The 25,302-nt window shown below is 46.2% G+C and overlaps 1 protein-coding gene across 9 annotated transcripts in view; it reads left to right on the forward strand.

Annotated features, from left to right (window-relative positions):
- Nucleotides 1-25,302, forward strand: part of LOC128330149 (excitatory amino acid transporter 2-like) — a 33,787-nt gene that overhangs the window by 3,469 nt on the left and 5,016 nt on the right. For 6 of the 9 annotated variants that reach the window (XM_053262526.1, XM_053262525.1, XM_053262520.1 and 3 more), the window contains exons 2-7: nt 2,859-3,021; nt 15,851-16,003; nt 17,604-17,854; nt 17,973-18,150; nt 19,440-19,566; nt 21,932-22,165. In XM_053262526.1, coding sequence (XP_053118501.1) covers nt 2,892-3,021; nt 15,851-16,003; nt 17,604-17,854; nt 17,973-18,150; nt 19,440-19,566; nt 21,932-22,165 — 1,073 coding nt within the window. In that variant the 5' untranslated portion in view covers nt 2,859-2,891. Of the gene's footprint in view, nt 1-780; nt 1,099-2,858; nt 3,022-11,460; nt 13,290-15,850; nt 16,004-17,603; nt 17,855-17,972; nt 18,151-19,439; nt 19,567-21,931; nt 22,166-25,302 lie in introns of those variants that run through there. The other 3 variants (XM_053262522.1, XM_053262527.1, XM_053262528.1) reach the window with 3 other exon arrangements.

Consider the following 25,302-nt stretch of genomic DNA (forward strand, 5'->3'; position numbering starts at 1 on the left):
CCAGGTTAAATGTAAACTGTGCCAACGAGTCGGTGTCGACTCCTGGCAACCACAGAGCCATGTGGTTTTCTTTGGTAGAATACAGGAGGGGGGTTACCATTGCCTCCTCCCCCACAGTATGAGATGATGATAGTCTGGGAAACAGACCAGCTGTGATTCGAACCGGATACCTCTGGCTTGCTAGTCAAGTCATTTCCCCGCTGTCCTATTAGGTGGCTCGCTGCCAAGTTAGCTATAGACAAACCTTGGAAAAATCAAACCATGTCAATAGACATCTGGTACAAGAACCTACGGCGTATTGCAATCTCAGAAAAGTTAACCCATATTATTCAGTCCCATTCAAACCAGACTACAAATAATGTTCTTTGTGTAATTTGGTCAGATTTCTTTTTTAACACTGGCCGGGAAAATTATGGTTGTTTTCCTGCCCCAGACAATATTAGAGTTTGGATGGATTGATGAATCGGGGTTTGTTGTACTACGTTTTGCGGTTTGTGTTTGGATCAATATTGTTTAGTGTTGTAAATTTGTTTTAATTTTAAAAAACTCACATATTAAAGCTGCTGAGGTAAATTTTTTCAGAGAGGTATGTTTGAACTGGTTTTGTGAGCCACCCCACAAGCCGTCCCATTTGAGAACCTCTAATTTAGGGGATGGGGCTATTATAGACGGTCCCAGGCTCATACCCTGGCATCTCCACCCAGGCTGGGGGAGACTTCTGCCTGAAACCTTGTACCTGTAACTGGCTGCCGCTGCCGGTCAGTGTAGACAGTACTGAGCTAGATGGACCAGTGTTCTGACACAGTATATAGCAGCTTCCTATGTTCCTAATGCTCCCCACATCCTGAAACTTGCACTGCAGCTGTCTGTTGTTGTTGATCTGCACTGAGGGGTGTATCAGTCATTTTTGTGCTGGTTTTTCATATTTATTTTCTACCTTAAATTTGTTCCAATCGTCTTACTGTACATGAAATCTGGATGGAAATTTTTGTTCCAAAACTTCTTGTGTAGAGAGAAATTTGATGTGGCAAGCAAGGGGCGGTGGCAGTTACAACACCTGCGAATATTGCTGAGGAAGAGGGAATGACTCTTAATCGTGTGTGTGTGTATATATATATATATATCTAATGACCAATAAATCTGTTAAATCAGTTTTAATCTGTAGTGCAGATAACGCCTACTCGCTTAATAGGACAGGGTTTTGTGAGCTGGTCAGTTGCAGAGTTACCAAAATCCAGTACACTCGTTTGATTATCCTTTAGCTGATTAACATGTTCCCCGGGAAAGCTCATCCCAGTCTCATCAGCCAGAGGCTAGATTGGGAAGGGTGACCTACTGTATCCTCTTCCCTGATAGCTCTTCGCTTTGGTTCCTAGCCAGCCAGTGTCAAATATAGTTCAACCCGACTCTTAAATGGAAGGGTCTAGGGGACCCTTCCCCACTATCAAAGCCAGGACATTCTCCAAAAGAGCACACTAACATGCCAGCCCAAGATATCAAAATCTTCTTTGGAAGGAGAATAGCTGCTTTCGCACCTAAACTCCCCAGGAACGGTGGGTGAATTCAAGGAAGCACTGGAAGAAAGGGCTTATTCCTTTCCAAAGTGGCTTGACACATCCATCCCCACACATCAACTCTGCCCCATTATCAAGTGCCAGCTTCCATTTTGTTTGTTACCCCTGCTTTTCTCTTCCCTGCTGCCTAAGGAAGTTGGTTTAGCAACGGGTGGACGAAGAAGAACTATGTTCAAGCGACCATATTTGGTTCACGGGCTGCCATCAGTGGACCCCATTCATTGTCCGAGACAATTGATGTGAAGTGCTTTGAACACTTTAAATGATATAAATGCTCAAGATGATGATGATGATTGCTATCATCTTATTAAATAAATTTTAGTTGTTTTAACTGTATGCCTTTTAGTTTTATCACTTTGCAGTGGTAAAACCCAAGCATTGCATGCATGCAAGGGTCCCAGGTTCCATCCCTGGTCTCTCCAGGTAGGGCACGGAAAGACTCCTCAAAAAAATGCTAGAGAGCTGCTGCCAGTCAGTGTAGACCAGGAATTCTCAATGTTGGATCCCCAGATGTTGTTGGACTTCAACTCCCATAATTCCCAACTAAAGGCCACTGGGGCTGGGGATTATGGGAGTTGAAGTCCAATAATATCTGGGGACCCAACGTTGAGAATCCCTGGTGTAGACAGTGCTGAGCTAGAAGGACCAATGGACTGACTCAGCATAAGGCAGTTTTCTATGTTTCATTCGCCTCTGGGCAAGAGTTCTGAAGCAAGCAGCAGACTTTTTTATTTGTTTTAAGATGATGCAGGCATATGTCCTAGCAGGCCTCATATCTGAAGAGGCATTGCCTTCACAGATGGAGAGTTCCTCTTTAAATATGGCGCTTGCTCTCTTCAGTTTTTGAAAATACATATATGCAAAATTATGTATCTGCTGTTTAATTGGGGGCACCATTCTGGATGACGAGAAGGTGTTTATAACCAATAATCTAACTCATTAATGGGTTAAATGTTCTAAACTTCATTATGTTTTGATATTGACATTGGCTGGCATGATGAGGAAAATTACTCAAAATAGTCCCATTGAAATTAAAAGGACAAGTTAGGCATTGCCTAACTTGTCCTTTATATACCAATGGGACAATTTTGAGTAATTTTCCTCATCCTGTCAAGCCATCTTATGTCTCAGGATTTGGTCTTAGGGACCAAGGCCTTTGGGCCAAGGGATGTTAGTCTCCCTTAATTCTGCACAGCGGCACCTCTCTGTCTGGAAACCGCAAAACTGGACATCTCTTCTGTCCACCATTAACTTTCTTTTCTTTTCTTTCCCCCTCTCCTCGAGACAAAACAAGGGGCGTTGGGACTGGCCCTGGAAATGACTAACCATGTGGAGGTTCCCATGGCGGATGGTCCCCACATCAGCTTGGAAGAGTTACCCAAACCTTGCCTGGATAAGTACTGTGGCTGGCTGATGCGCAATCTGTTGCTCACCATCACCATAATTGGTATGGCCTAATATTATTTATTTATTTATTTATTTATGATTTGATTTGATTTGATTTGATTTGGACCTGCTTCCAGGTCCACAGCGGCGGCAGCGCTGGTCACTCCTGTCTCCACAGAGCAGCGCTGCTCAGCTGTGGCCCTCCTGGGCATTCTTCACACAACAGGCTTTACTGTAAGTTTTCTGCAAGGCTTTACTGCAAACTCGAACTTGTTCCCAAAAAAGACCCCCACAGTGGATTTTTTAACCCAGATATAAATCAAGCTTACACTCTAACACGCAGTGAAAAACCCGAAGTGTGTGTGAAGAGCTTCCCAACAGCTCGCAGGGACTTTGGGGTGAATCTGTCCAATATGTGGACACACACCCTCCATTCCAAGCTAAAGGGCTTTAAAAGCCCTGTGTGGAAAACACCCCGCAGACCTTGGCCTACAATCCCCACAATCTCTGGCTATTGGCCACTGTGGCTGGGGATTATGGGAGTTGTAGTCCAAAAAACAGCAGTGGGGGCCTAAGTTGAGCAGACCTGCCCTAGAGGCTGTGCATCATGTCAGGCAATATGTAGTTGCTATACTGTATACTAAATTAGACCACCAGTCTACATTACATATTTATAACTGTAGAGGCTCCACCCACCCCACCAAAATAAATAAATGCTGGGAATTGTAGTGGGATGAGGGGACGAAGAATTCTCCAGGAGCGACCCCAAGCCTTCCCACCCCAAACTACAATTCCTAGCATTCCCTTGGGAGAAGGAATGAATGTCAAAGTAGTAGATCTGTAGATATAAGACAGAATAGGAGGAAGAGGGGCATATATGTTAAAATATGATAAAAAATTAAATGTGGGTCCTTCTGTGTGGCAGGTTGGGGTTAAAGATGAGTCCAAAGCCACTTCCCTCCAACAACTCAGGCTACATATATGTGTATGTGTGGGGCAGTTTTAAATGATACTTCTCCCGCCCAGCCCCAAGACTGGCTCACATGATCAAGAAGGGGGATCTGCTGAGAGTGCGCCTATCCAGTCATGATGTTTTTTTCTGGCCATCAGGACTTTCAGGAAAGACACCAGGGAGGGTGCACTCTTGGCATCGCCCCCTTCTTAATCACATGGGTCAGTTTGGGTATGGGGTGGGAATTATCATCCCAACTGGCCCTGTGTGTATTATAGATAGAATTGCCTATCAGCAAAGCTAAATTTTGCTTAAAGGCCAGGCTGGGAAGCAACCCTTCATAACCCCTCATCTAATCTCCCAGTTCTGGGCAACCAGCCATATCTCATGGCCTGACACACCTTCACCCTTTCGCTGCCCTGCAGCATGGCTGGGTTCTTGACCTCCAGTGACCTCCTTGGGGACAGGCTGGCTGGAGACAGCGAAGAAGGACATCGGATTATTCAGTGCACAGGAGGAAGGGGAGAGGATTTAGGACTGAACCAGTATGGCGGAGAGGGAAGGTTTTGAAGCATCTCGTACCTGCCAGTAATTTCTTTTTAACACAAAACTACGAAGGTGGTATTGAATCAATTTCTAGTGAAGTATAGCAGCATAGCACAGATATCTTCATCTGTTGACTATATAACACAAAAACTTGCATAATCTATCTATCTATCTATCTATCTATCTCTTAAAACTTGCATCTCTGGATGGTTTACAATTAAAATAATAAATATTAAATTCGTTTAAAATCCAGCATTAAACGTATTAAAAACTATAAATCTAATCCATGCCTGGGTGAACAAATATGTCTTCTATGCCTTTTTAAAAGCTGCCAGAGATGGGGAGGCTCTTATTTCAACAGGGAGTGCGTTCCAAAGCCCAGCGGTAGCAACAGAGAAGGCCCGTCCCTGAGTAGCCACCAGACAAGCTGGTGGCAACCGTAGACAAATTTTAAAACTATGAAGATGAAGGTGGCTTGATGAAATCTATTTTCCTTATTTTGTCCTTCTTTCCTTTCTTCTTTTCTTCTAATTTAGTCCTTTCTTGTTGACTATTAGTGACCAGATGCAAAGGAGGATAGATCTCATGTACCTTTAACTTGCATAATTGTGTAGAAAAGGGAAATCACATAGCTCCTTCCTTCCCTCCTTCCTTCCTAGAATAGGGACGTGCTTGTACATAGATGGTGCTGCCCCCAGATTAGTAGCTCATTGCATCTCCTGTCACTGGACCTCTGCAGTTACTTAATCAAAGACACATTTACACTCTCAGAGGACTGCATCCAAAGAAAGTGAGTTCTGCCCTCAAAATAATGGAGACATGTTAGTCATAACTAACTAATCTTAGTCTCGTTCATTTCAGTGAGCTGCAGTCAGGATTCCCTTTCCTTTCAACACAGAGTGCTTTTCTTTATCATCATTTATCTATTTATATAAAGGGCAGGGAAGTCTGACATGATCCTAAGCAAATATCTTTGAAAGTTCTTCATCAAAATCAATTAGACTTACTTCAGAGAAAATATGCTTAAGATGAGAGTCTTATTTCTCTCCCAGAAATCTAATGTAGTAGATAAACGCCACCCTCTCAACCCCAGAAATTTGTTTGAGGCCGTTTTTTGTCCAACTCCCCCACCACCATCCTTCCCCCCCCCCCCGGGGCCACCAGATATTTGCAACACCTTTATATCATTACCCTCCAACAATCTGGAGATGAAAATAGGGATCCATTTGTAACAACAACCCTCATACACAGATTATTACATAAGAAGAGCCCTGCTGGATCAGGCCCAAAGCCTATCTGGTCCAACATCCTGTTTTCCACAGTGGCCCACCAGATGCCTCTGGGAAGCAAGATGCCTCACCAGACGCCTCACAGGCAAGAGCTCAGGGCATACCCTCTCTCCTACTGTTACTCCCCTGCAAGTGGTATTTAGAGGCATCTTGCCTCTGAGGCTGGAGGTGGCCTATAGCCCTCAGACTGGTAGCGATTGATAGACCTGTCCTCCATGAATTTATTTAAGCCCCTGTTAAAGCCATCCAGGCTGTTGGCTGTCAACACAGCTTGTGGCAGAGAATTCTATCGGTTGATTATGTGTTGTGTGAAAAAGTACTTCCTTTTGTCAGTCCTAAATTTCTTAGCAATCAGTTTAATGGGATGACCATTATGCTAGAGAGATAGAGAGAAATTTCTCTCTATCAACTTTCTCCACACCATGCATGATTGTATAGACCTCTATCATGTCTCCTTTCAGTCGTCTTTTTTTCTAAACTAAAAAGCCCCAGATGCTGTAGCCTTGCCTCATAAGGAAGGTGCTCCAGGCCCCTGGTCATCTTGGTTGCCCTCTTATGCACCTTTTCCAGTTCTACAATGTCCTTCCAAGGTATGGTGACCAGAACAGTACATAGTACTGTACTCCAGATGTTGCCGCACCATAGATTTGTGTTATATTAGCAGTTTTATTTTCAAACCCCTTCCTAATGATTCCAAGCATGGAATTGGCCTTTTTCACAGCTACCTCACATTGAGTCGACACTTTTAGCAAGCTGTCCACTATGACCCCAAGATCCCTCTCCTAGGCATTTTCCGGACTATGAGATCTGAGCCGGTTAAAGTGTTGCAAAGTGCAATGGCATGAGGCAGCAGCTAGAAACCACAAGTACAGCGTTTCTCGGTGCATTTTTCAATGCATTGTGACAGGGTTGTGGCTGTTCAAATTGCCCACCACTGCAGCGGGTTTTCCTGGCAGGGGGGTGTCCATATTCCACCTGAATTGCATTCACTCCCTCCTCCTCCATTTTGGGCCAATGGGGACGCAGAGGAGGCAGGGAACCGCTGATGCTATAAGCTGTTTAAAAAAGAATTCTCGGTGCCTTTGCGCAAAGCTGACAGCAGGGGGAAGCACAGCTCCATATGCTCTGCTTTGCGCTAGCAAGAGCACCGGGAACACGTGGGGCATGATGACAGGGCCTGATGGACCAATGGTCTGACTCTGTATAAGGACGCTTCCCGTCCTCCTGTGTTTCCCTATGCCCACCCACTCGGCAGGCATGCCCTAGAGCAGTGGTGGCGAACCTTGGCACTCCAGCTGTTGTTGAACTACAACTCCCATCATCCCCAGCCACAATTACTGTGGCTGGGGATGGTGGGAGTTGTAGTTCAAAAACAGCTGGAGTGCCAGGGTTCGCCACCACTGCCCTAGAGACTTGACTCCCGCTGGCGGGAAACATGAACAGAGAGCTCCTGCACTGCACAATCTGAGACCCCGCCTCTGGTGCACAGAAATGTCAGGATATCAGATCCACTAGATACCTTTTAGGGGGGTGGAATCAATTTTTCAACCAGTTAGTGAAATGTCATGGGGCATTTCCCCCACTGCATTTACACACACAGCAATTTCACCAAAAAAACATTTCCCAAGGGAGACATGCCACATAGCCCTGCCCCTGTGTGTGTGGTGGACCTAGCAGGAGATGCATCGTGCAGTACATTGGCGCACTGCCTCTGCATTCATGTAAAAGCTGAGTATAGTTCCGGCTGTAGTCCACCTTGCGCAGGGAGTTTCTCCTTGTGCAAGGCTTTCTGGGAACTTTTTACACAAGTGCACCACCTCCTCACAAACATGGTGGCCAGGAAGGAGCAATACTGGTTTTTCAAGGAGGTGGAGAGTATGCTTGCGCTCCTGCTGCACCAAAGAAACCATGCCGCCCAGTTCATGGGCAGCTCCTGCCTCTCCTCTGAGGCCATCTTCATGAAGCTCCTCCGGGGCCTTAGGCGCCAGGGTTATCATCAGACCTTATCACAGATAAGGTCCAAATATAAACAGTTCAAGGCCTTGTTCTATGACACCCTCCAGGGCTTCTAAAGCGACCCGCCCGCGGGCAGCCATCCCACCCACTACCATGCCATGCGGCAGCTCTGGGAGCTGGCCGGGAAGCCCAGTTGGGAGTAAAGACGCCTGGAAAATAAGTACAAAGTGAGTCCCATCACACGTGCGCTCTCTCTCTCTCTCTCTCTCTCTCTCTCTCACCCCTGCCTGCCCCCGCCACTCTGAGACCCCAACCCCCAGTATAACAGAAGAATTCTGTACTGCACCACCCATATCCTATTCCTTTCCTCTAGTCTCCTGATATGCAGGGAGTATTGTCTGCTAGGGATGTGCAAATTGATTCGGGTACAAATCGATTTGTACCCGAATCTAGCTGATTCAGGTGATTTGGAGACAAAACAAATCACTCCTGTGGTCCATTGGCTAGATTTGGGTACAAATCAAATCGTGCCTGATTCAGTTTGAATTGATTCGAGATTTGGATCCCTCCTATTAATTCCTCCAGATTCCCAGCTTGCTTTCTTTTTTAAAAAACGCTAATCTCTAGCCCTTGTAGAAGTGGAGTTATGGAGCAAAATGTGTGGTCACTATTTTTCAAGTGTTTGGATTCTTTGGTGCATAATAACTTTCCCTCAATGAATCCCTATGAGGATTCATTACATACTTTCATTTCTTCTATTCATTTTGACTGTCTTTTCAACAATGCCAATTGTCAACTGCCATGTGCCAACTACACTACACTGCCACCCGTAAAGCAGTGGGGTACTAGTCAGTTTATGTTCTAGGATTTTTTTCAAGTCTTTAGGCTCTTTGGTGTCTAATAACCTTCCCTCATAATGAATCCCTATAAGGATTCATTACACACCAAAGAGTCTAAACACCTCAAAAATTCCTAAAATATAAACTGAGTACCCAGTGGCTTGTGGGTTGCGGTGCAGTTAGAACATGGGAGGCCACTAATTCCCCACCCCCACCTGCAAAGCAGTGGGGTCAAAATGAACAGAAGAAATGAAGGTGTGTAATGAAGGCACCAAAGAATCTAAACACAGGTGATGTTAGGAGCAGCCATACATCATTAGTAAGGATGTCAACCACTGTTTGTTGCTTAGTTTAAAGACATGGTAGGAAAATCAGAACCAATTGTAGGTAAATTACCAACCCTTCACAATGCAGAACAATGATCAGTCATTCAAAATGAACACTACAGCACAATAATGTTCAGGTGCCTGGATATACACACATGTGCATTAGAGAGACAAGATCCATCGGCCCATGCCCTCCACCCCAAAGTCAGTGGGACCCAGAAGAATGACAGGTCTCACAACCAGACTAATAAAAATTTAACCAGGAACCCTCAAAAGGCTAAAATAAGGACAAAATCACAATAGTGGTAGATTAGGAACAGCCAGGGACTGTAAAAAGGGACTGCCACTGGAGAAGTGATACATCTTATTACCATTTACATTTCTTGCTGCTTGCAAGTGAATTGCTACTTGCACTCACGTTGTGTTATATAGATGCCTATGAATCCCCTTTGGTACACACACAAGCAGCCTCAAGTTAGCCTTCCAGTCTCCCAGGGGCTGGCAGAACCGCAGACTGATAGGGGGAAGGGCCAAGATTTCATTAGTCTCTCATTGTTTCTCTTACGTCATTGCCCGGGAGAAAGAAAATTAAACATGGTTAATCCCTGGAGCGTCTCCCGCTCCCTGCCGCCACCCTGTGCCCGCTCCTAATCAGCTTGAAGACCAAAAGACCTCGAGGACATTGGCTGTTTCACGTGCCAAAAGGGCAGAGGTGATTTTATGCCAGGGGGTGGGATCTGAGCAGGCAGGGCTGGGGGTTCCATCTTGAATTCCTGTAAACAAGGTGGAAACTCAAAGTAGGAACCCAAGTGATCCATGAGTGGCAGGCACACACTGCTCAATGGAAAAGAGAGCTAGAGCAACTGCCATCTTTTTTTTTTTTGTCAAATTGCAGGCCTGTAGTCAGATATGTAGCAAGCAGGGCAGAGAATAATTGCACAACAACCAGAACATAAATGCAAATAACCTAATATGTGTAAGAGTATGGAATTGTATTACTGCTGAGTAAATGGACTGAAATACTGCTTGCACACTTTCCCTTGTATTTCCACAATTAAAAGGGCCAGAGAACCACCACAGTACTTTAAAAAAAAAAAAAAATGAAAGATGAACGGTCAGGGAGGACTCAGCCTTGCCCTTTGTTTTCAATATGCAGGGAGCTTTTCCCCTTGGAGAAAGCTGGCAGCTTCCCACGATCAGCTTGAAGTGGTATTGTCCAGAAAGAGGTTTACTATTCTCAGTTCTGTTGAATGGCTCCATTGCTCCTAACCATCTGACTTGGGGATGACCTTTGTGAGGTAGAATTGAGGGGAAATAGCTGGATTTTTAAAAAAGCAATCTGAAATCTCTCTAAGCCTTTTTTGCTGAAGAAAATAATTTATGAGACTGCATACACACAGAGGGCTGGAAAACGGCTTCATGCAGTCTAACAATTGTAAAATCTAATGTAGTACTCAATCTAACATTTGGGTCATAAAAAAGGCTAGAATTTAGAGACAAATAGGACAGATTCTAGCCAGTTTAATGATTCCCTCCATTTTAGTCTGTGTATGAATTCTTGTTGTAGGAAGTCACCTCAGAATTGCTTTTTATGAGACACCACCAGCCAGTGGTCCCTCTAATTTTTTTCACCTCTGTGCAGAATGAGTTTTGTTCTGGGTGGCAGTATCAAGGCAGTGTGTGCACACCTGAATTCAGAATGGGGCCTTCTTGATTCAACCTGAGCATGATCTAAAATTAACTGAGCGAACATCCAAAAACTTGTGAGCGCACGCCTTAGAGGGAACAGTGCCACCAGCCCCAGATTAGGCTGCCCTTTCCCTCCCCTTATCAATAAAACTGTATCCGAATACATGTAATATCTTATGCTAACTAGGCAAAGATGCAATCTTTAAAAGTAACGATTCTCTTATATTTAGCAGGGGAAGAGCAACTAGGGTTGCCAAATGTCCCGCATTACGCGGGACATCCCTCATTTCAGGAATGAAATGTTGGTCCCTATAGGGATAGCTTTTGTCCTGCATTTTGGTGCTGGCTACTGGATTAGCAGCTCAGTCCTCTGTTCTAGCTACATAGCAGTGAGCAGCTTCTCTCTCTCTCTCTCTCTCTCTCTTTCTCAGTTGTGCACACACAGCAGTACACACAGCAGCAGCACTAAACTGATAATAAAAATTGAAGGTCTGGGTTCATATAATTTAATAACATATGTCATTGATAATCAGTGATTGAGAATCATTGGTAATCAGTGGCTCTTGATTACCACTGCATACACCTCCCCCCCCAGCGAGCCCCCCACCCCACAAAAAAAACCCTTGTGTCCCTCATTCTGGCAATGAAATGTTGGCAACCCTAAGAGCAATTGTCCCTATTCAACCCCAGTGCAGTGTCTCTCCTGTGGCTGTTGCTGGTATATCTACCTTCTATTTTCCTTTTTAGAGTGTGAGCCCTTTGGGGATAAGGAACCTGTTGGGATACCATGTTACCTGGTCACTTGGGTGGCCCTGTGGAGGCTGGAGAAGGGCATGGCATCCCTCCTGTGGGGCTTTTGTTTCCTTTAGGGGGCAGTGGGGAAGAGGAGGGCCCAGGCTGGTCAGATCTCAGTGGGGTTTGAGAGGGCAAGGCAGGGAGAGATGCAGGAAACAGCTCCAGGGAGACCGCTAGGTTGGGTGTGGCAGGAAATAGGAAGCCAGGTCAGGAAGGGGGCGGGGCTGGAAGTCGGCTTTGAGCCCCATCAGCGCTACACGGGGGTATTTAAAGACAAGGCAGCTGATGATGAGGGGCTGTTTCTGAGTATGGGAGCTAGGAGTTCTCCAGGAGAGGGAACTGGCTAAATGAAGCTAGCCAGGAGGAGGAGGAGGAGGATGACGACGACAACTCAGGGGACAAGCTAACCTCCTCCCAGGGCTGTTCCTGAGGCTGACCTTTTTAAACTCCAGTCATTCTGGAGTTTAAGAAGGGCCAAGAGCCCACCTCGCCCCCTGGGAGTCTGACAGAACCATCTTCTTATGATTATTTTTCTCTGTAAACTGCTTTGAGAACTTTTTTTGGTTGAAAAGCAGTATATTAAATAGTCTGTTTGTGACTGCAAACCTTATACAGTACATAAAACAGACAGGAGTGCGAAGTCTGAAACAAAAGAAAATTCTTTGAAGACTATAACGTTTACAGGGCCATGATCATGGATCGGGGTGAACTGGAGGAGGTGGCCTCCTCCAGAATATTTAAGGTCCCTCCCTGAATGTTCTTCTTCTTTTTTTTTTTTTTAAGGGCCTCAAAGGGCTAGGCTGAGTCCTTTTCTCTAACATACTAGTTTTCTACATGGAAGGAGTTTCAATTTGGGAGATATGACCCTCTGTTGGCAGTGAAGTGGTATATTCCTGGAAAAGCATTACCAATTGCATATACAGGTCATAGCTTTTCCTCAGGTTTGCAGATGCATAATTCCACAACTCATCTGATATTTGTCTCAGAATTAAAATCTTTGAGACTCTCAATCTCCATTGTTGTTTTAGCACCTTTCTAGAATTCGCTGTTCATAAAAGTTCGGAAAAGCGTAGGAACTCTCTAAACTGAATTGTTTTCAGGGGAGGAGCATCAATACTTACTTACTTGGCTATATCCTTCCTCAGCTGGGTTCCCTGCTGCCATCTTCTCTCTCCTGCCATCACACAACCTATTGCCAGAAATTCCAAAATTGTTGGCACACACTCCCATCAAACTTTCAAATGCAGAGTTCAGTCAGCTGTGTGATGCCTTTTAAAGAGGCAGGCCAGACAGCCTCATGAATGATAAGCAGGCCATGTGTGTGAATTCAAGTAACAGTTTCAGTTTTGCGGTAGAAGCCTGTGTGAGTAATACAGAGTTGCATTATTAGAAGAGGTAGTGATTTGGTGTGTGTCCCTGTTCTTCAATACAGAACAATCAATCAGTCAATCAAGCAAGCAAAACCTACAAGTTTGCACAACTTTCCGTTGGTGTGCATAGTTGATTTTGAATGCAAATTGTTTCCTTGGAGGATAATCTGGTTGTTGCAATGCAAAATAAGTACAGACCTTCCATAAGTTTAATAAGGGGGATAGGGGCCTGTACAGCCAATAATGTAAGAGGGGATGAGGAAAGACTTGCTTTTGACCCCTTCCTTGTTCCCCCTCCCTCTCAGCTGACTGGATGTCATGCCTGTAATTTGCCTTAGTGACATCCAGCAATTTTTATCCTGGATCTTTTCCCAGGGAGGATTTGGGGGCGTGAACCCCTGTAGTCTGGCTTTACTCCAAGTAGGACATTGCCACTCTGAACCTATCCTATGCAAAGATATTGTTTCTACCAAACGGTTTAGAAATCATTAACATCATGATCCTGCCTAGAAGGATTGAACAACTTGTCTCACACAGCATCTAGAGCAGGAGAATGGATTTGCACAGGTACTACAAATACTACAGGCTTGAGAAACAAAGTTGAAGGACCACATTGCACATTATGATAAATCTGTCATTCAGCCATAAGAACAGAACTGTCTATTTTCTGTTTAAAAGCACAGAAGGAAAGTGGTTAACCCTCCCTTCCTGTGTGCTTTGGTCCCAGTCCAGATCATTGCCTTCCACAGTTGCTTTTTGACCCCCCCCCCCCAAAAAAAGAGTCACTTCCACTTTTAAGCCTACCTCCTAATATTGGATGTACAGGCTGAGTATCCAGACATCCAAAATCCGGAATGCTTCAAAATCCAGAAACCACCACAGCGTGTGCCACAACAAAACAAAAAACAAAATGCCTCAGCTCACTCGCTCGCAGATTCCCAATTTTTTTGCTTTTAAACATGCAGTCAAAACTTACTTATTTCAGAAGGCTGTTAGTGACAGGGGTTTTATCTGTAGTTTTGTCTGGGTTTTGTCTCTAGTTGCGGCTCTGTTTTTATTGTGAAGCTTTCTAATGTTTTTTATGTTCTCACTTTGGCGCTAGAGGGAAAAGGGAACGCCCCCCTCCTCCACTCTCTGCTCAGTTTGGTGTCTGCTCTGTTGGACCTAAAAAAATAAAATAAAGTAACCTTTTGTGTTTAGACTTGGATCCCATGCCCAAGATATCTCATTATGCAAATATTCCAAAATCCAGAAAAATCAGAAATCCGGAACACTTCTGGTCCCAAGCAGTCCGTCTAAGGGATACTCAATCTGTATCATAAAATGTAGTTGGGCCACAGACTACGTAGAAAGGCCAGGATGTGCTGTGGTGAGGAGATCTCTGATACCCTGTGCTCCCCCCCCGCCCCGCCACCCCACTAAATAGTTCAGGGCCAAACAATGCATGACTTGGGAGCTCCATGACTGGGGCTCATGTCTTTTTCTCTTTCAAAAAAAGCAGCTGTAGGGGTGGGAGTATATGACTTGAAACTGAAGAGGGAGGGGGAGTTATCTCTTTGCCTGCCCCACCCATGCCGATTCCTTGTCTTAAATTGCCCCACCAAAGCTGCTGTTTGCCCTAAGGTGAAAACTGGCTAACCACAACTTTGAGAGGGATTTGGATTGCCTAGACGCTACAGTCTAGATCCCAGGACACACACAAATCCCGGCTGTTTTTTGAAAAATAAAAAGACATCAAGTGTCCAAATAAGGAAATTCCCACATCATGTCAAGTGTGGCTACTTCATCCATGAACTGCCCCTGGGAATATAGCAGAGAGAACATGCTGAACTAGAGTTGCCATACCCGCCCCCCCAAAGAAATTCTGGGTTTAACCCAGATTTTAAGTATCTCGCCCAGATTGCTTAACCCACCTAGATATGCCAGGATTTCAGCTTTCATTTTTTTAAAAAGAAAAAGCTAAGCTCTAGCTCTTGTAGAAGCAGAGTTATAGAGCAGAACATGCAGTCACTATTCTGCTCAAAAATTATTTCCAAGCCAATTTACATAATATGCAAATTAGGCACCCGGATTAGGAAAGCCAGAATATGGCAACCCTACACTGAACCAGGTGGATCTTTGCCACCTCGCCCAATTAAGGCCTGATGTAATCATGCAGCGTGCTGTGGCAGTCTCAATGGGCCATACCACCTGAAACTACAGGTGAGGGATGCCACTTTTGGATCCTCCCCTAAGTAAAGAAGCTCCTAAATGGAAACGTTGCAGAGAAGGGAGTCAGGTTCTAGCCTAACCAGTAGCCGGCTGTGCTGGTTTGGGTTTCCTTCCTGCAGGGGTTTTTGTGTGTGTGTGTTTTTTAAGATAGGAATTATCATAATTCCTATTAATAAGAATGGAATTAAAAATTCCATTAAAATATGATCTTCCATCTACAGGGGACTCTGAAGTGGTACGGTACGACCTCAGCATTTTACTACCTCACAGCTGGAAAACTGTGCCAAAATTACAAGGAATGCAAGAGAGAGCTCTGCCTCCTTCCTTTTGGGGTACCTGCTGTAGCTCCTGTTAGAAATCTATGGAGAGGAGGCATGGTGTGGCTAAAACTGAGGGGTCAGGGGGTGAGGTTGGTGGATTTTATTATAGGGCCTCCCCGCCTTTCTTCTTTCTTCAATGCTCATAATTTGAGCACTGAGCCTGAATAAGGGAAAGTAGAATGTATAGGCAGGAGAATATAGCCCTATTCAGAATTATGTTGACCAGTGTACAGATGACTATACACTCATACATGTTTTTTTTGTGAATGACTGTACCTGTGTTCCTTTTGAAAGTTGAACCTGGGTACTGGTCCCTCACATCCATGGTACAGATAGGAAGTGTACTGTTGTATTTGTGTTCAACATAATGTGTGAACAACCCGCCTGTGCACAGACATCTGCACCTATGTATACTGTACAATCATACAAGTGTTGAACATAACATGTGGATAGGGCTTGTGATTTGAGGCCCTAAGGAAGGTACAGAGAACTATGGAAGCCAAAGAAGCAGGTAAGGGACCTCTGTGTAAACAGCTGCTTCCTGCTCCACCCCAGCAGCAGTTGCATCTGACTTTGTATTTCCCCTCTTCATTTCAGGGGTGATTTTGGGCGCTCTTTTGGGGAGTCTTCTGAGGTTGCTTCCACCACTGGATAGTGACTTGCTCATGCTGATTTCTTTTCCTGGGGACATCCTGATGCGCATGTTGAAAATGTTGATCCTGCCTCTCGTGATATCCAGCCTCATTTCAGGTGAGAAATGATTGGAAAAAACATCCAGAAAAATGGTCCACCTGCATGAAACGAACATTGCTATAAGCCTGGTCATGCAGCAGCAAAAGGAAGGAGAATGGCATGGTGGACTCCTGAGGTGATAGTGAACGAACTGTTCCATTTCAGACTAGAGTGGGTGGAGAAATCACAATTTTAATGCCCTCCTATGTAATAACAGAAAATGAAACCTCTCAGCAAGTAGAAAAGTAGCACATTAAGGAGAGGGCTAGACTTGAAATGATGTGTGTGTATGTGTATTCAGACTTAAGTGTTACACTACCATCTCAGAATTTTACTACCTTTCTGCTGCCTGTTTAGACCAGGCCTGAGTCCAGGGAATGGAACCTGTGGGATTCTGGGATTATCAGGGAGAGGGATCTCTTCCCTAATAGACAACCCATGGCCCCCTCAGGTTGCCTCAAGAGTTTTCTCAGATGGTCCTCTAAGACTTTTTCTCTTGCACCTGCTGGTGATGGTATGGATTGATGCAGCAAGCGATAGTGGATGGACTACCCATATTCCTATGTATACTAGAGCTTTAATACCTCAAGGACTGCCTTTTCCCATGCAAACCTACTCACAAGCTCTCCCGTGGAAGTCCTGCCCCAAGCCTTGCTGCAGCTGTTTCAAGTACAGTGTCAGGGAGGTTTGCCCAGGATAGTGTCTTCTCAACGGTAGCCTTGAAGCTTTTGATCTCCTTCCCAGGGAGAGGTTGCTCCAGCTCCTCTCCGTTAATTTTTTGATACCAGACGAAAGCTGTGCCATTCCACAGGATAACTGTATTCACATGTTATCTTGAACTCAGTATGTACATTCTGTGTATAGTATATGCATGTACAGACAGTTTTGTACACATATAGTTATTCACATATTAAGTTCAACCACAGAGGATTGTATACTTCCTAGCTATACGTTGCATTTGAAGGGGGGCTGTACTCAGGTTCACTTTTTAAATGAATGCATGTACAATAACTCACACAATAACATGTACCTATGTACAGGCACCTGGATGTAATGTCTGTCTTAAGTGTGAAGGGATTGGCTATCTTGGCTGTTCTGCTGGTCCCTGCCCCCATCACCCCCCACTCATTTTTGGTTGTGATTTACTGCCACTTAATTGACTGACAAGGTTTTGATTGTTTGATTTTTGCAAAAATAGAATTCCTTCATATACCGTACAATGGATAATTAAGCTGTGGAATTCACTATCTCATGATGCAGAGATGCCCCCTAGTTTAGATTGCTTTCAGAATATATTAGAGACATTTATGGAGGATAGGTCTGGCAATATCTCTCTAGCCACAATGATTAAATACAACCTTGTTGTAAAAAGGGATATATCAACAGGACAGTCAATGCGTTGCTTTCATGCTCTGCTTGTGCATTTTCTGGAAACATCTGTCTTGGCTACTGTTGAAACCAGAATGCTGGACTAGATGGATCTTTGTTCTAATCCAGCTGCAGGGGAAATAGCCGGCCCTTCCTATGCACAATAGGGAGGAGAGTTTGAGATAAGATGGCCTCCCTATCCCTTTCAGCTCTGTGCTCTTGTAACTTCTGTTATGTGCTTTGTGGGCAGGTCTGGCAGGCCTCGATGCCAAATCCAGTGGGCGGATGGGCACTCGCGCCATGGTCTATTATATATCAACCACAGTTGTGGCGGCCATATTGGGTGTCATTCTGGTCTTGTCCATCCACCCTGGCAACCCAAAACTCAAGAAATCACCTACCGTAATGACCAAAAATGAAGAAGTCTCCAGCTTGGATGCTTTTCTGGACTTAATCAGGAACCTGTTCCCTGAAAACCTGGTACAGGCCTGTTTCCAGCAGGTAACAAAATGAGCAGATGCCACATGTGCCAGGGAGAAGCCTAGGGCAGGTGGCGGTGGCTTAGCAGAGGGTGCAAACTGTCCTTCCCTCTCTACCTTCCTGCTTCTTTCACACCCAGATCCAAACGGTCTCAACCAAGGTGCCTGTACCGCCAGTGGTGATTCGTAAGGAAAACATCAGTCAAATAGTCCATTCCAATGGGTCTGTCCTTAATGCTACCATCACAGAAGTCAATGTGGGACCCAGCACCATCACCCAGAAACGGCTGGAGTTCAAGGCTGGAATGAATGTTTTGGGTGAGCCTTAATGTACCTTGCAACATATGACAGAGAGGAGACAGAAAAGTCTGCAGTGGCAGGGAGAACATCCTCAGCCTGTGTCACAAGCTGCTGTGGCTAAATAACACGCCACACAGTGGTTGACATTCAGAGCAAGGATGCATCAGTCTGTGAGAAAGCAGCCTTACAGAGCTTTGCAACAAACTACATAATGTGTGATGACCTTTTCATCTCCCATCCCCAGGAAACCTGATATGCCACCCTAAAGTATGTCCCTGAGGGTTGTGCAGCCCTCGGGGACACTTTTTCTGGTGGTACAGAAAGCTTCATGGGGAAGGGAAGGGCATAAAAAATTGTCGCTTCCCCACTGCACCCGTGAAGTTAACTGGGAGTTCTGTTAGACTGCTCACTCACTGCACTAATGCATCCTTCCTCTGTATGTCAGCCAGAAACAGCTATCACATGCCACATCTTAAGTCCCTTTTCTGTTATATTTCCAGTTCTGAAATTTATTAGATATGGCAGAGTAGAAAGACAGGGAATACAGTGTTGAATTTGGCAATTTAATTTCATATGATCACCTTAAAATGAACACTGTCACTCAAAGGAATTCGTCAGTTAATTACTCAGTCAATTAACAGATTATTTTGCAAACATTTGTGTATAAACAAAAGCACTAGTATTGAAATCACCCCAAAATGCCCTTGTTCTTTCTTGCTTTTAAAGATGATGCACGTGTATCATGGAAGAGGTACATGTGCATGTGACTGCTGCTGTCACCATGGAAGAGGCATTCCCTCCTGTGTGAGAGAGGAGGAGGCATTGCTCTTTTAAGATAGTGCTTATCACCTGCAGTTTTAAAAGAACTTGTATTAGAAATAAGTTTTGTTAAAAACTGGGGCACGTTTTAGAAAATCAAAAGGGTTTTCAATCAATCAATCAAACTGATTATTGATTAAATATTGCACCCCATCTAAAATTGACTGACAAGATTTAAATGAAAAGGTGGTTTTAAAAAAGGGTGGTCTTCAAAATCACAAATTTTGGATTTAAAATTATATGAAAATTTCAGTTTTGAATTTTGAAAAATCACACAAATTTTGTATTTTGTGAAATTTCATTCTACCTCCACTTTTACCTTTTCTAGTGAGCAGGGTAAGAGAACATAGATGTAGATACGAATATAGATATAGATGGATATTTGTTACTATTTGCTATCCTGTATAGGGGGAGGCAGTGTTCTTGGGGAGTTTGCATCAAAAGAGATACTGCCCATCTGAGTCCACTTTCCTGTCTCCTCCCAACAGGTTTGATCGGGTTTTTCATTGCCTTCGGCATTGTCATGGGAAAAATGGGGGAACAAGCAAAGCCCATGGCAGATTTCTTCAACATCCTCAATGAGATCATCATGAAGCTTGTCTCTATGATTATGTGGTGAGAGGGCTACAGATATGCAATCCCAGGATTCATGTCTAAAAAAGAAAGAAAGGACAGCCCATAGCTCAGTGGTAGAGCACCTGCTTGGCATACAGAAGGTCCCAGGTTCAGCCCCTGGCATCTCCAGGTAGGGCTGGGAAAGACACCTGTCTGAACCCTGGAGAGCTGATGCTAGTTAGGGTAGAGAATGCTAAGTGAGATGGACGGAGAATCTGACTCAGCATTAGGTTGCTTGGGCTGAATCTTGCCAGACTGCGCAGGCCTGTAATTAAAGGCTGGTGTCGTTCGGTCTCAGAAAGGGACCCATTGCCAGCCTCCAGAGCCTCATGGTGCCTACTTCTCCTCCTCACCATTGCCACCTGCTCTCCCGTCCTCTCCATGTGGCTCAGAGGGAGAGAGCAGGGCAGGAAGTGAGCAAGTAGTGTTGGGGGTGAGGAGAAAGAGCAGAGCCGCAACCACCCGCTTGGCCACCTCTTCTGTCTACATCTAGGTTGTGGTGAGTATTGGGTCTAGCTAGGTTGAAACAGATCCCCATTACAGCCCAGGAGGAGAAGCCATAGCAGAGATGGTGGCAAGCAGCAGCAACACCAACAGCTCTCTTGCTCTAGCCAAAAAAGAAACAGGTGAGGGACTGAGCAGGTGGCAGTCAGGAGAAGGTGGGCCCATTGAGGGTGTCTTGCTCAAAGCCCCCTCCCCAAAAACGAGAAGGCTACATTCCTCCAACTTGGAAGCTCTGCTTATGTGTGTGCCGTACTAGTTCATGTTCCCTTTATTTCCTGAGTCATGGGATTGGCGGCGGGTGGTACATTTTAGAGGGTCAGCTGAGTCTTCAGGTGTTTGGGGTAATGCATGCTTATTTTTATTTAATTTATTTATTCATCACATTTATATACCGCCCAAACTTTCCGTCTCTTTCCAATGCATCCACAGAGCAGGGGGAAGCAGGCAGTGCCTGTCTTTAAAGAGGCTGTTGGGTTAGTGTTAAATCCAGGAGCCCCAGATCTGGGCACAGCTGCCATATGTGGTGAGCCGCAAGGAATGGCAGGATGGGGCTGTCGCCCAGGCGTAGAGCACCTGCTTTGCTTGCAGAAGGTCCCAGGCTCAATCTGGCGGCCTCTCCAGGTAAGGCTGGGAAAGAGTCCCCCTCCTTGGAGAGCCGCTGTCAGTCGGTGTGGACAATAACGGAGCTTGATGGACTCGTGGTCTGACTCAGTATAAGGCTGCTTCCTATGTTCCCATTTTCCTTGGAGTATCTCCTGAGGCAGTAAATGTGCTGACGTCCTGAAGTGTCTCTGTCCACCCAAACTGGCCACTCACTCTCCCCCACAAGAAGGGCTGTAAAGACTTCCTCTTCAGGCTGGGACTTTGCATGGGCACAGTAGTCTCTGGCTCTCAGGTCCTGCATGATGGCTGCCTGTGGCCCAACCAGGGGCGGAGACACCATTGGGCGAATGGGTTCAAAGAACCCGGGCCGCCACCAATCAGGGGGTGTGAGCGCGGCCCCAGACAAGCCCCCTGCATCTGACGTCAGACGCGGGAGCGTTATTGCGGTCTCAAATGGGGCCATGCGGCCCCGTTTAGAGCCAAAATCGGCCCACGCTGCATTGGCAGAGCAGCCGGAGTGACTCTCCCTGCCTTAAAGGCAGGAAGAGCCTCTCCTGGTCTCACTGCCAACACAGCGAAGCCGATCGATCTCCCCTGAAAACGGGGCCACGCCACCCCGTTTAGGAGAGAGATTGGCCCGTGCTGCATTCGCAGCGTGGCTGGAACGGCTCTCCCTGCTTAAAGGCAGGGAGAGTCGCTCCGGCCCACGCTGCCCAATGCAGCGCAGGCCGATCTCCTTTCCAAATGGGGCCGCGCAGCCAAGTTTGGAAGGGAGACTACGCCCTCACATCTGATGTCAAATGCAGGGGCATGGCTAGCTGGGGGTATGCCGTGGTGGCCGCACACGGGCCACCGCCAGCCTCGCTCTGCTCCTGGGCCCAACTCTGACCACAGTATCAGTTCCCCCAAAGCAAACAGGATGTATTAGCAGCTCTCCTTCCACTAAAGGCTTCACGTTTCAGCCAACTGCCAACTTTTAGACTCTTGCCTCCTTCACTGGCAACATTCCTACTGATATTTCTCTGTAGCCATGCATGTAAACAGAATCCCAGCCTGTGCCCCAGTTCTTCAAGTTGGCCATGTTGTAGACAATAGTACCCACCAGCCATCAAAAGCGATTGAGCAATCATCTTCAGCTATTGCTGTCCATTAAAGATACATCTTTAGCTGAGCAACGGACTAAGGAAATGGTTGTTGCTCTGCATTGGCCCACCAGAAAAACTCTTATTTGCTCTTCATTTGCTCTTCCTTGCTATAGGTACTCACCATTCGGCATTGCTTCACTGATCTGCGGCAAGATTGCAGCAATCAAAGACCTAGAGACGGTTGCCCGGCAGCTGGGCATGTACATGGTGACTGTTATTGTGGGACTGATCATCCATGGAGCTATAGTGCTACCCCTCATCTTCTTTGTCATCACCCGCCAGAACCCCTTCCTCTTCTATGCTGGCATCTTCCAAGCCTGGATCACGGCTCTTGGCACTGCCTCCAGGTGTGACCAACTTTTCCTTTTCTTTCCACTGACACTGTTGGCATGAAGGTAATATCCACACAGGGGTGCTTTCAGACGAACGCCTCCCACATGAAACTTCCCAGTGGTACTGTTCTCCTGTTACCACTTCATTATGCAGCTTTGAATCAAAGGCAGTCAGGGAGAAAAAGAGAAGGTATGGCTATACTGCCAACGCCGACTGGTTTTCTGCCAGTCTGTCTTGGCCTCCCAAAGAAAGCTGGGGATTGTAGTTTGGTGAGAGCACTGAAGGCATCCCCTGGCCCCCAGAGAACTACAGTTCCATGGCTGCTTGGGAAGAGATCATAGCTATTAAAGCAGTTTAGTCTGTCGTGGGAGTGCAAAGGCCAAGGCAGGCACATATTTAAAAAACAAAACAAAACTTGAAACAGCTTGACTAACTGTGCATGTGCAAGGGCACTGAGCTAGTGCCAGACCGTTGCACTAGCTCGTTGCACTAGCTCTGAAGCTGGTGTTCCAGACCGATGTTGCGCTAGCACAAACATGTTTACACTGGAGCAACAAGGTGTGCAGACTGCGGTATGGCTCAACTTTTGCTCAAGAGTGCCATAGTGCGGTAGCAAGCATCCCTGTGATTTCACGCAGCTGTGCAATCGCTGGCACTAGTGCAAAGTTGTTCGTCGCATGAGCGCAGCGTTAGTCGGAATGTCAGCCACTGTGGATGGACGCTGACCTCATTTTTAATGACCTGTGACAGTTGCATAGCAGCCAGTGGAAGTTCCTGTGCCACAGCCACTTGGCTGGCTGCTCCGTTGCTGCCACTTCCTCCTCTTGAGAAATTAAGCCCTCCATTGCCCAGTGTTCTTTGTTGTAAGGCCCAGGGGCCAGGGGTGGCCCCCATCAACCCTAAATGTGGCTCCCTGACTAACTGTGTATTGGGCCTGTGTGAAGCTTCAGCCAAAAGTGAATACTCTGCACAGCCCCTCCCCCCAGCACTATGCAGAGACAGCCATTCTCATTGGGCACTTTGCCCAGCACTGGATGGGGCTCCTTTAAGGGAAATGGCGCCCTCTTGAGCCCCTGCGCCATCTTGGAAGGCGTGCACAGAGTGCTGGGAGATTTATCCCTTCCAGCGCTTTCCTCCTAGAGGTGCTGAGAGAGGGCTCCATCTCTCCTAAGGGCCCCTCCAGCACTGAGGAAGGCACAGTACTGAGTGGAGGTCAGCGCAGTAGGAACTGGCTCTCATATTGAAGGCTTTTTGCCCAAGTGGCCGCTGCCTGAAAAATAGTGACCATCCGTGCCAAAGCCACTTGCCTGAGATGGGAGGAGGCTGCAGCTGTAGGGAAACTTGCTTTAAGAGGAGGAGGAGGAGGAGAAGGAAGCATCAGCGGCAGCAAGTGAGTTCCAAGTGAGTGGGGTGGAGGGGAGGGATGGCACAAGGCAAGATCACTTTCCCCGTCCGGTACCACCACCGCTGCTGACATCTCCTCTTCCTACTCCTCCTGATGCTGCTGGGAAAGTGCTCTGTAGCCACAGACTCCTCTTGTCTCAGGCAGGCAGCTGTGGGGCGGGTCATTCTTCAGCAGGAGGAGGAGGAGGCACCGTTTGACCGGCTAGAGCATAACAGCATTGGATTCGCTGCTATGCCACAGTCCCGGGAGCTTTACAGCACTCTGAGAAGGGGTGGCCGAAGGTATTGTGGTGGACCAGATGCTGCCTTGCCCAATGTCCTTGGTGGGGCTTGCCAGCTTTGGAAGTGGCAGTGAGGGTGGGAAGGAGGAAGCTTGCCGGGGCCTCTTCTTCTCTGCCAGTGCTTCTTCCAGAGGAGTATTAGGAAGCTGCCTAATCCCAAGTTAGATCATTGGACCATGTAGCTGAGTATTGTTTATACAAAGGCTGTACAACTTTAGCCCTCCTGCAGATGCTGGACTACAGCGCCTATAATTTCTGACTGTCTAATATTCTATGAGGTTTAACACTGCTCTGTATTAATCATAAAATTTTGCTGTATCGCCATCTTTATAATCAGTGTCACTCAGTCATTAGTTTTGACTAACCTTTATACATAGTTTTGTCTCCATAGTTTTAACTTTTAGCGTCTTCCATTTATTACTCTAAGTAACTTAGGAACATAGGAAACTGCCATATACTGAGTCAGACCATTGGTCTATCTAGCTCAGTATGTCTTCACAGACTGGCAGCGGCTTCTCCAAGGTTGCAGGCAGGAATCTCTCTCAGCCCTATCTTGGAGATGCTGCCAGGGAGAGAACTTGAAGCCTTCTGCTCTTCCCAGAGCAGCTTCATCCCCTGAGGGGAATATCTTGCAGTGCTCACACATCAAGTCTCCCATTCAGATAAAACCAGGGCAGACCCTGCTTAGCTATGGGGACAAGTCATGCCTGCTATTTTGTAGATGTAGATGGAACTGTTTTTGTCTGTTTCGCTGTTGTGCTGGTCAAAGGCCGAAATAAAGGCTATGACTATTGGCCATTGTGGCTGGGGTGATGGGAGTTGTAGTCCAAAAACAGCTAGGGGGCCAAAGTTTTGCAGCCCTGGTCTACACTGACTGGCAGCAGCTCTACAAGGTGTCAGAAAGAGGTCTTTCCCAGCCCTACCTGGAGATGCCACCAGGGATTGAGCCTGGGACCTTCTGCATGCAAGGCAAAGGATGCTTTACCACTGATTCCATCCCATCCCCGAGCAGCTCTTGCAAGCTTTGCAAGGAGTTTGAGTAGAGGCCCAAAGCTTGCAGTGGTTGGATCTGTCCCTCTGATGTCGGTGGGTGGTGGGGACATTTTGCCCAGCAATCCACTGCCCGAGGCAACCTCCTCGCCTCATGGAAGGTCTGACTTTTAAGCCTTCTTTGGTATATGTCTGTCTTGGCCCAAAGACAGCTACCAATTTAAGCCCAGTTCAAATGTTACATGAGCAGTGTGACTGCTGCAGTGCTTCACCCAAGTAACGTCTACTTCCATGCTCATAGTGTGGAATCACATTGCTCAGTTCTGCACCTGCTGAACAGCTGCTGACCCCTGCAGGCAACCATCCATAAGTGATGTCACCCTCAGTCCTTTTACCCATCCCATTCCCCTCATCATCCTTTATTTATTGTTGAATTTACCCCTATTTTAACTAGAAAGTTGAGTGATTTAAAATGT

The sequence above is a fragment of the Hemicordylus capensis genome, chromosome 6 (genome assembly GCF_027244095.1).
Source record: "Hemicordylus capensis ecotype Gifberg chromosome 6, rHemCap1.1.pri, whole genome shotgun sequence".
NCBI classification, from domain to species: domain Eukaryota; kingdom Metazoa; phylum Chordata; class Lepidosauria; order Squamata; family Cordylidae; genus Hemicordylus; species Hemicordylus capensis.